Source organism: Rhincodon typus, chromosome 20 (genome assembly GCF_021869965.1).
Source record: "Rhincodon typus isolate 14 chromosome 20, sRhiTyp1.1, whole genome shotgun sequence".
NCBI lineage: Eukaryota > Metazoa > Chordata > Chondrichthyes > Orectolobiformes > Rhincodontidae > Rhincodon > Rhincodon typus.
In genome coordinates this window covers 47,844,714-47,855,920 of record NC_063351.1, presented here as the reverse complement: position 1 = coordinate 47,855,920, position 11,207 = coordinate 47,844,714, and the positions used below count along the sequence as shown (strand labels likewise).

The window sequence follows — 11,207 nt, the reverse complement described above, 5'->3', positions numbered from 1 at the left end:
GGCCAGTGGCATACCACAGGGAATGGTGTCGGGATCCTTGCTGTTTGTCATGGATGCGAATGTAGAAGGTATGCTTAGTAATTTTGCAAAAAACACGAAAATTGGTAGGTGTTGACAGGAGGATGGTCTCAAGCTACAGTCTGATATTGATCAGTTGGTAATTTGGGCAGAGCAATGGCAGATGAAGTTTAAACCTGATAAGTGTGAGGTGATGCATTTTGGGAGGTTTAATAAGGGAAGGATATACACAATGATTGGAAGGTTCCTAGGGCGTACTGAGGAACAAAGGGACTTTAGTATACAAGTCTGTAGATCCCTGAAGGTATCAGCATAAGTACGGGAAGGGGGGTGGTGAGGAAGGCATACAGAATGCTTGTGGTCAGCGTTCCTGCTCCTCTGATGCTGCTTGGCCTGCTGTGTTCATCCAGCTCTACACTTTGTTATCTCGAATTCTCCAGCATCGGCAGTTCCTACTATCTCCAGACGGAATGCTTGGCCATTGTTAATTTGGGTGTAGGATATAGGAGCAGGCAAATTTTGCTGCAACTTTATAGAGCATTGGTTAGGCCACAGATGAAATACTGTGTGCAGTTCTGGTCGCCACACTTTTGGAAAAATGTGATTGCACTGGAGAGGGTGCGGAGGAGATTCACCAGGATGCTGCCTGGGATGAAAGGTCTCAGTTATGAGGAGAGGTTGGATAGGCTGGGATTATTTTCCCTGGAGCAGAGGAGGCTGAGGGGCATCTGACTGAGGTGTACAAACTTATGAGAGGCATAGGTGGGGTAGATTGTGAGAATCTTTTGGTCGGACTGTCTAAGACCAGAGGGCATAAGTTTAAGGTAAGAAGTGAGTGGCTTACAGGGGATCTGAGGAAAAATTATTTTCACCCAGAGGTTGGCAGAAATGTGGAACATGCTGCCTGAGAGAATGGTGGAGGCAGGAACTATCGCAATATTTAGAAGCATTTGGATGAGCACTTAAAGTGCCAGGGCATAATAGGCTATCAACCAAGTGCAGGTAAATGGGATTAGTGTAGTTTTGGTGTTTGTTGGTCAGCATCAACATGGTGGGCCGAAGGGCCTGTTTCTATTCTGTATGACTCTCTAAACACATACCTTTATCAGACCACCCGGAGAGGCCAGATAGGACCCAAAGCTCAGTGATTCTAACAGCTTCTGGTTCAGTTCCACACTGAGGTCAGAGCCAAGGTTAGAAGCCTGAGGCCTAGAGTAGGCTATAAAGCATATGCAAACTCACCAGAGTCTTACCAGACCATTGGGTTGCACTATCATTAGAGAGAGGCAATTGGTGGTGGTTTAACCTGAGAGTGACCACATCTCAGACAAAGGGGCAAGGCTGAGATGGAGTAATCTTCACAGTAACTTCAGCCAATGTGGGAATTGAACCCACACTGTTGGCATTGTAAACCAGCCATCCAGCTAACCACCCCACCATCGTAAAGTCTAATGTTCTAACTCAGAGAGAGGAGCGTTTCACCAAACAGACTAATCATAAATGAAACACAAACCGTGTAGTTTCAATTACATTAAAGTATCAACAGTGAGCTTCCTCCAGACTCCCTGGGACTGAAATATGAAGCAAATGTGGAATTGGAACCTCAAACGCAGCTTTCAGTGTTTGATGTTCACAGCGTGCATGAGTTGGTTCGTTTGGGCAGCGATTTGTTCCTGTGAGGAGTTTACTGAACTGAGATTACTGCGTTATTAAATGGGTTTAGCTGTGATTCGGATAACGTTGATTTTCTTAGGGGGTTTCGACAAGGTTGGCTCAAGACTCAAATGAAGAAGACCGCACAGTAGGCTTCAATCATGGGACTAATGGGCTGAATGGCCACCTGGCATGAGATACTGGAAGAACACTTATTTGGTATGCTTGCCTTCATCGGTCAGTGCATTGACTATAGGAATTGGGAGGTCATGTTGAGGCTGTACAGGATATTGATTAGGTCACTTTTGGAATACTGTGTTTAATTCTGGTCTGCTTCCTATAGGAAATATGTTGTTAAACTTGAAAGGATTCAGAAAGTATTTACAAAGATGTTGCTGGGGTTGGAGGGTTTGAGCTATATGGAGAGGCTGAATAGGTTGGGGTTATTTTCCCTGGAGCATCGGAGGCTGAGGGGTAACCTTACAGAGGTTTATAAAATCATGAGGGGCATGAATAGGGTAAATAGACAAGGTCTTTTCCCTAGGGTAAGGGGAGGTCCAAAACTGTAGGGCATAGGTTTAAGATGAGAAGGGAAAGATATAAAAGGGACCTAGGGGGCAATATTTTCACACAGAGGATAGTGCTTGTATGGAATGAGCTGCTAGAGGAAGTGGTGGAGGCTGGTACAGTTACAACACTTACAAGTCATCTGGATGGGTGTATGAATAGGAAAAGGTTTAGAGCGATATGGGCCAAAGGCTGGCAAACGGGAGTAGGTCAGATAAGAGATGTCTGGTTGGATTGAATTGTTTATTTCCATGTTGTACAGCTCTGTGACTCTCGTGGAAACTCATATCCTCAAAACCAAACGATTCCTTAAAAGAGCCAGGGAGGACTGTGACAATGGAGAGGGGACAGTGCCCCATTATAGTAAGGTAAAGTCTCTGTGGTCTCAGAGGACCATTGGGCTGCTCTCTCAGAGAGAGATGATTGCCGCTGGGTTTAACCTGAGGGTCACCATATCTCAGGCAAGGTATAGAAGGCAGCACCTTCCTGATGACCTGAGCCAGTATGAGTTTTGAACCCGTGCTGTTGGCATCACTGTGCATCAGAAACCAGCCGACTGAACCAGGACCCATTATAATGTATTGAGGAAAGTAGTTTGGGTGGGGTGTGGTTTCAGCACTGAATCTCTATCTGCAATCAAACATCTCCATTTGGAATTGGAGCAGTGCAATGGTGTCTCAGTGTTTCAGTTTCTGTGAAAGAATGTGCTGTTCATTTCATTTCCTGACCACAGCTGCTGATGTAGTTTTGTGCATTGTAGTTATTCACACTCATGAGCTCTCAGATCAGATTCGTTTCACATGTTCCACACCTGGTGTAGAGAAAGAAGCTGTACACAGTCACAGGACAGTACGCAATTAACATGCCCACAACCACCGATGCACACTGTCAGCCAAGTATACCGCTTACAAAATCTACTGTGGCAGCTGGTCAACGCTTAATCCCAAATCCACCACCTCTACCAACGAGACAGACAGAGGCAGTAGAAACATGGAAGCAGGAAGTTCCCCACCAAGCCACGCACCATCTTGATTTGGAACAATATCGCTGTTCCTCCAGTGTCGTTGGGTCAATACCATTGGGCTTACTGTACAATGGATGCACCTACACAACAAGGACTGTGGCAGATCAAGAAGGTGGTTTACCACTACCTTGGCAAGTGGGATGGGAAATGGATGCTATCAAAGCCAGCAATGCCCGCAACAGTTCACAATTGGATGATGCCTACGTAAAGCAAATACGCTGAATCGCTTTGCAGGATTCTGGGGACAGGGGCTTAGAGTCATAGAGTCATAGAGATGTACAGCACAGAAACGGACCCTCCAGTCCAACTTGTCCATGCTGACCAGATGTCCTATATAAATCTAGTCCCATTTGCCAACATTTGACCCATGTAACTCTAAACCCTCCCTATTTATGTACCCATCCAGATGCGTTTTAAATGTTGTAATTGTAACAGCCTCTACCACTTCCTCTGGCAGTTCGTTTCATAGGTGCACCACCCTCTGATTGAAAATGTTTCCCCTTAGGTCCCTTTTAAATCTTTCCCCTCTCAACTTAAACCTATGCCCTCTAGTTTTGGACTCCCCCACCCCAGGGAAAAGACCTTGGCTATTTATCCTATCCAGGCCCCTCATGATTTTATAAACCTCTATAAGGTCACACCTCAGCCTCCAATGCTCCAGGGAAAATAGCCCCAGTCTATTCAGTCATCCCTTTAGCTCAAACCCTCCAACCCTGGCAACATCCTTGTAAATCTTTTCTGAACCCTTTCTAGTTTTACAACATCCTTCCTACAGCAGGGAGACCAGAATTGCACGCAATATTCCAAAAGTGTCTGAACAGCTGCAATGTGACCTCCCAACTCCTATACTCAATGAGGGACTGAGCAGGACCTGAGAGAGGCATCATACAAAGGGATTGCTTTGAGGGAGATTTTGAAGGTGACAGAAGGAGGTAAAGGAAAGGTGGAGAGTTGATGCATCAGAAAGTTTATGGAAACTCTAGAATAGAGTTTGGATGCTCCACTGATAATAAGTAGGAGAAAACCAAGAGGCATGTGTTTGGTTTCAGGGGAACACCCAGTAGACCAGAGGTAGTAGGAACTGCAGATGCTGGAGAATCTGAGATAACAAGGTGTAGAGCTGGATGAACACAGCAGGCCAAGCAGCATCATAGGAGCAGGAAGGCTGACGTTTCGGGCCTTTGTGTTTTCAGTGACACGTGCAGAGGGCTGAGTGGTTGCAGAATACCATGCTCCAAACCACCTCTCCAGCGCAGGGCTGAGGGAATGTTTACTTTAAAGGGAATGGAGTATAAAAATAGGCTCGTTCGGCTAAAACTAACCTCGTCTAATGCCTCTAGCCTGCTGAGTCATTACAGGTTACTGACACCACAGGAAAAGTTTAGGATTCAGAGCTTCAGAGGGAATGGAGTATAAAAGCTGAGTGGTTTCGTTGAAACTATACAAAGAACTACTCAGACCACAGCTGGAAATTCTGTGAACAGTTTTGGTCCCTTATCTAAGGAATGAAAGGCCAGCACTGGGGACAGTCCAGAGAAGGTTTACTCAGCTTATCCTGCTATGGAAAGACTATCTTATGAGGAGACATTGAGTGGATTGGGTTTGTACTCATTGTTTACAAGAATGAGAGGCAACGTTTTTGAAACATACGAGGTTCTGAGGGTACTTGACAGGGTAGATGTGGAGAGTTTGGTTCCCCTTGTTGGACAGTCTAGGATCAGAGGGCGTCACCTCAGAATAAGGCGTTGCATTTGAAAGAGAGAGATGAGGAGGAACTTTTTCTCTCAGAGGGGAGTGAATGTATGGATTTCTTTATCACAGAGGGCTCTAGAGGTTCCTTTATTCATTCACAGGATGAGGGTATCGCTGGCTAGGCAGCATTTATTGTCCATCCCTAGTTTCCCAGAGAGCAGTTGAGTCAACCACATTGCTGTGGGTCTGGAGTCACATGAAGGCCAGACCAGGTAAGGATGGCAGTTTCCTTCCCTAAAGGACATTAGTGAACCAGGTGGGTTTTTACCCAACAATCCACGATAGATTCACGACCATCATTAGACCCTTAATTCCAGGCATTCATTGAATTCAAATTCCACTATCTGCCGCAGCGGGATTTGAACCCAGGTCCCCAGAATGTTATCTCGGTCTCTGGATAAACAATGCAGTGATATTACCACTAGGCCATCACCTCCCCTTGAGGGTTATTAAGTATAATCAAGGCTGAGATAGATTTTTTTCATCAATAAGGGGATCAAGGGCTATGGGGAAAAGGCAGGAAGGTGGAATTGAGGATTATCAGATCAGCCATTGAATGTTACAGCAGGCTTGATGGACTGAATGGCCTATTTCAGGCTTTATATTTAGCATTGCACAGGCTGCAGTCTGAATAACTATTGCTGAGGTACCTGAAGGCCTGAGGAGTATTAAACAGTATCTAGTGTAGCTGCTGCATAAACACACATTTCCATGCACATTGCTGTTTAATCACTGGCTCATAATTTAGCCCTGGATTAATAGCAAGGAAGTATTTTCTGAATGACATGTCATCGCTCAGTTGGACTTACATTAGCGTAAGTGTATTTATTGGCTACAGGAAGTGAGTAATGTAAAGGAAACCTACTCTAACTAGTGAAATGTTGGGCTTGTCAAGGTAAGGATTGCTGGAACTGGGCATTGCCACACATTTCTATTTCCAGTCAGCAACGTTAGCATTAAGCACCTCGAGGTGAGGCATAGCGTACTTGCAGTGCAGAGTAAAGCTCCCCGAGAGCGAATTTAAGCTTCATTCTTGGAACCATACTTTTAAATCGCTTCTGCACTCACTCTCCAATGCATTCACATCTTTCCTACAATGTGGCGCCCACAACTGAGCTCAGCACTCCAGCTGAGGTCTAACAAAACAAAAATTGAAAGAACTGCGGATACTGTAAATCAAAAGCAAAAACAGAGGTTGTGGGAAGAGCTCAGCAGGTCTGCCAGCATTTGTGGAGAGAAATCAGAGTTGACATTTCGGGTGGAGTGTTCTGAGGAAGGGTCACGTGACCTGAAAAGTTGACTCCAATTTGTCTCCACAATTGCTGCCAGACCTGCTGAGCTTTTCCAGCAATTCCTGTTTTTGTGTCTGAGGTCTAACAAGTGTCTTGTACAGAGCCAACATCATCTCCTTGCAGTTGTCTTCCAGGCCCCTATTAATAAAGCCAAGAATAGTGTGTGCTGTATTCACAAGACACACCACACCAGGTTATAGTCCAACGGGTTTATTTGAAATTGCAAGCGCTGCTCCGAAAGCTTGTGATTTCAAACAAACCTGTTGGACTATAGCCTGGTGTCGTATGACTTCTGACCTTGTCCACCCCCGTCCAACGCCGGCACCTCCACATCGTCTGCTTTATTAATTTTATTGATTTTAGATGGAATTAGCAAGTCGCCTATTTTTCATAAAACCAGCAATTAACATGACCCTTAAATATTTCAAAGTTTGAAATTGATATTTAGATTGAATTTCACAAATGTTAAGGTAAATTGTCTGATGGGAGCAGCATGGTGACTCAGTGGTTAGCACTACTGCCTCACAGCGCCAGGGACCCAGGTTCAATTCCACCCTCAGACCACTGTCTGTGTGGAATTTAGATCTTCTCCCCATGTCTGCGTGGCTTTCCTCTGGTTTCCTCCCACAGTCCAATTTTGTGCAGGTTAGGTAGATTGGCCATGCTAAATTGCTCATAGTGTCCAGGGTGTGCAGTTAGGTGGAGTGGCCATGAGAAATGCAGGACAAGAGGGTAAGGGTGTGAGTCTGGGTGGGATGCTGTTCTGAGGGTTAGTGTGTACATGATGGGCTGAATGGCCTGTTTCCATACTGGAGGGATTCTATTCTATTAACTGCTGTCTCCACCTGTCCTGCCACCTTTAATGATCTGTGCCACCCTATTGAAACAAAAACTAGCATGCACATTACGAAGAATAAAATGGCTGGTGGAGAGTTTAACAGTGTAACCTGATTCTCCCGTTTACATCATCACCGTAACTCACTCCAAACACTGTATTGTCCTATGGTCAATAAGCATTGTCACATGTGTTTGGAAAGTATTTCTGTTGTTTCCTTCACACATTGCCACGCTTTGACAAATGGCAACAATCATTGCAAATTATTGATGGCTTGTTGATGAGTTCAAAGCTGGGTGTTTACCCCAGAGCGATTTCCTGGAGACCCAGCAGTGATATGTTACTGGCAACTTGATGATTCCCAAAACCTGCCAGAGCTGATTCTCGCTCTGTGGTTGCGAGCCTTGCTGGACCTGTTCTTCATTTGCTGAGGCAATTACTTGTAGTTGTTTATCTAGACTGGCAGGAATGGCTGTCAGAGGGGTGTTATCCCTTATCAATGCGCTAACATTTGGGCCAGTCAGCTTCTGCCTGGTCGATGTTTTGGAATCGATGGGTGGAATCTCACTGGGTTCTGAATGAGACGGGCCCTGGTGGGATGATGATAGACTCTGGTGAGATGTTTGGTGAGACCCATGTCAATACCAACCTGATCTCACCACATCTTGCTCCTTTTTCTCGAGCAGGGCGGTGAGATTCTCGCTAGGCAGTGGCAACTTCTCGATGGATGCTCACTTTCGCTTGTTAAATGCCTTGTTAACTGAGCATGGGTTGTGATCTGTATAAACTCGCCGCGAGGGCAACCCGACATGGAAACAGTGTGGGCTCATGGCAAGTTCACTTCGCTTGCTCCAAAAGACCTTAATGTTGGACGCAGAGCACCGTGATCTCAGAGTATCCTTCACAGGCACCAGGCACATGCACCCCACATCCACGGACATTGGCATCTGACATGTGCCAGCCTCCTATGAACCACCAGGGCACATCTCTGATCCACTTACAGGACACTTCTGGAGTTTGGTGCTGCACCTCATGTGCATCGAAACTAGCAATGCAGCGCTGCAGCAAGGACACTGTGCATTTAGGGGCACATCCCCAGCTCCCAGACTAGACCAGGCTATACCTTTGGGCTCTTCACTTGTTGTCATAGTGCTCACTCGCTCTGAATCTACTCGAATGCTTGCTGCATCCCTGCCCTGCCTCGTATTGTCTCATCTTGCCTTTTTGTGCATTGCTTCCTCAGCCAGAGATCCAAGTTCATATTACCACTGTCTTGACATAAAGCCAGGAGGCTTGCCACAATAGTCACCAGGGAGATGAGGGGCAGCACGGTGGCTCAGTGGTTAGCACTGCTGCCTCACAGCACCAGGGACCCGGGTTCGATTCCACCCTCCAGTGACTGTCTGTGTGGAGTTTGCACGTTCTCCCTGCGTCTGCATGAGTTTGCTCCAGTTTCCTCCCATAGTCCAAGGATATGCAGGTTAAATGTGTTAGCAGGGTTACAGGGATAGGATAGGATAGGATTGGTGGGATGCCCTTCAGAGGGCTAGTGCAGCCCCAATGGGCTGAATGGCCTATAGTGGCACAATAAGTCAGGGGCAGCCTCCTGCTTAGGGTGGTCAGAGTCTGGATCCTCTGCTTATAGGGAAGATGGACAGTACCCCACCCAGTGCGGGCTGTTTATTTCTCCTGGAAGGGTGGGTGCAGGTATTATGAAAGGTGAAATGGGGTAGTGTAGGTGGGGAGGTGTCCTGAGCAAGTGAGAGGGCATTCGGGGTTGGTGAGGGCGAGTGAGGCGCTAGGGAGAGCGATAGAGCATGACCCTCAGTGTGAGGTAGGAGCAGTCACAGGGATAGAGTGAGTGTAAGGTATCAGAAAGGAGGTGGTGGCACTTACACTGGTGGATTGGAGAAGGACATTGACCATCTTCCTGCAGCACATTCCTCCCGACACTGAGACTGCACTAACCCGGAGGGTGGGGGGGCACCCTCAGACCAGGCTGGGTTGGGCCTGGTGTCTGGGGAAAAGGGGCTGTCTCACACCACTCCAGCAGGAGCTCCAGGTCCCTGCCCACAAAGTGGGGTACCCATTTCCCCTGCTTGCCCCACATCTGGTGGGAACATCAGGAACCATGCAGGGCAGCTCCAGGCTAATGGAATTTGTCCGAGTGCATGGCGGCCATTTAAAGATGGCGCCAGCTGCCAGGGATGCTGGTCAGTTCCGGGAGATTGGTGAGCGGTGGGTCGCTTTGGGAATGGCGCACGATGAGATGGTGTGGGACACGGGGTCTCAAGCACCAATTATTCAGTACCAGGTGGCAAGAGAACTCACCCAACCTCATGGTGAGAAAGATTCCACCAAACCCAACACAACCGGAGTGCCGAAAGAGCGTAAGATTCAGCTCACACCTGTGTTTATGAGGCAGCTTATCTTGACGGTCAGATACCCCTGTGCGACATTGTTCCCTCGTGCTGGCTCAGAGCGTAGTGCTGCGCACTTGGCCATGGATCATTAGGGTGAGGTTTGTTGCCCCTGAGCTGGAAATTTGTGGCTTCAAGCTCCACCCTCAGCTCCTTCCCACCGAGTCAAGGCTGTAGCTATCCATCCACACTGCTGTGCTGAGGTAACGCCAAGAGCAGTAAAATCTCATTACCTCAGCTCCTGCGCGTTTTAAACCCCATGGCCAGGGTAATTTGCCTGTTCCCATACAGCTGCCTGTCTCATCGCCACATCAGTGGTTTCCTGGCTACACTGTGCTTTATGTGAACGAGAAGGCGACTGCGATTATATACAAATGTGACAAATGCATTTTTATCTGCAGAGATATGACTCCTCAAGGCATACCTCAATGTAGACAAATTAGGAACAGCAAGACCCATGGAAGGATCGTGCAATTAGCAGTCCTTCACCAAGGTCAACTCTTCGTTCCTTCTGTGTGGTCCGTAGTCAATGTGTTATTAATCATGACCTTTGCTTCAATTTTCCCAGTGAGGTTACAGTTTCTCATGACGAGGTTAATGGTGATGAAGCAAGCACACATTTACCCCTATCTGCTCTCTCCAGTTAGCCATCAAATGATGGCGAAGGTAGAGTTTGTCTCAGCAATCTCTGTGTTAATATACAAACTAGGAACAGCAGTAGGCCACTCAGCCCCTCGAGCCTGCTCCGCCATTTGATACGATCATGCCTGATCTCAACTCAGCCATTCTCATGCCTGCTCTCCATAACCTTTCAGCCTATCGCTAATTAAAAACCTGTCCATCTTCTTTTTCTGAAGAAGCGTCTCGACCCGAAACGTCAGCCTTCTTGCTCCTCTGATGCTGCTTGGCCTGCTGTGTTCATCCAGCTCTACATCTTGTCATCTCATTTCCTCCTTAAAGTTACTCAATATCTTGAGTAACTCTGGGGGAGTGAATTCCACAGATTCATGAGCCTTTGAGAGAAGTCATTTTTCCTCACCTCTGTTTTAAATCTGCCACCTATTATCCTAAAATGAAAACCTCTTGTTCCACATTGCCCCTAAAGGGGAAACTCCTTTCTGTGTCTACTGTATCATTCCCCTTCAGCATCTTATATACCTGCCACTCGAGTCGTGTTTAGTTTGGGGGAGTGAATCTCATCTCTCATTTTTCTAAACTGTACTGAGTGTAGGCCTAAACTGCTTATTATCTCCTCATAAGACAGACCTTTTCCTGCTCTTTTTTCATTCGTACACAGATGTGAGCATTGCTGGTTAGGTCAGCATTTAATGCCAATCCCTAATTAACCAGAGGGCAGTTAAGGGTCAATCACACTGTTGTGGGTGTGGAATCATATATAAGCCAGACCAGGTAAGGACAGCAGATTTCCTTCCTGAAACGACATCAATGAACCAGAGATAGTAGGAACTGCCGATGCTGGAGAATCTGAGATAACAAGGTGTAGAGCTGGATGAACACAGCAGGCCAAGCAGCATCAGAGGAGCAGGAAAGCTGAAGTTTCGGGTCTAGACCCTTCTTCAGAAAAAAAGGGTCCAGACACGAAACGTCAGCTTTCCTGCTCCTCTGATGCTGCTTGGCCTGCTGTG

At 46.8% G+C, this 11,207-nt stretch overlaps 1 protein-coding gene across 1 annotated transcript in view; it reads left to right on the top strand.

The window, feature by feature from the left end:
• LOC109925552 (semaphorin-4G-like) overlaps window positions 1–3,484 on the top strand; it is a 29,661-nt gene extending 26,177 nt beyond the window's left edge. Inside the window, exon 8 of the mRNA XM_048609231.1 lies at window positions 3,059–3,484. Within this exon, the coding sequence (XP_048465188.1) occupies window positions 3,059–3,484 (426 nt within the window). The remainder of the gene's footprint in view (window positions 1–3,058) is intronic.
• Window positions 3,485–11,207: the final 7,723 nt, after the last annotated feature.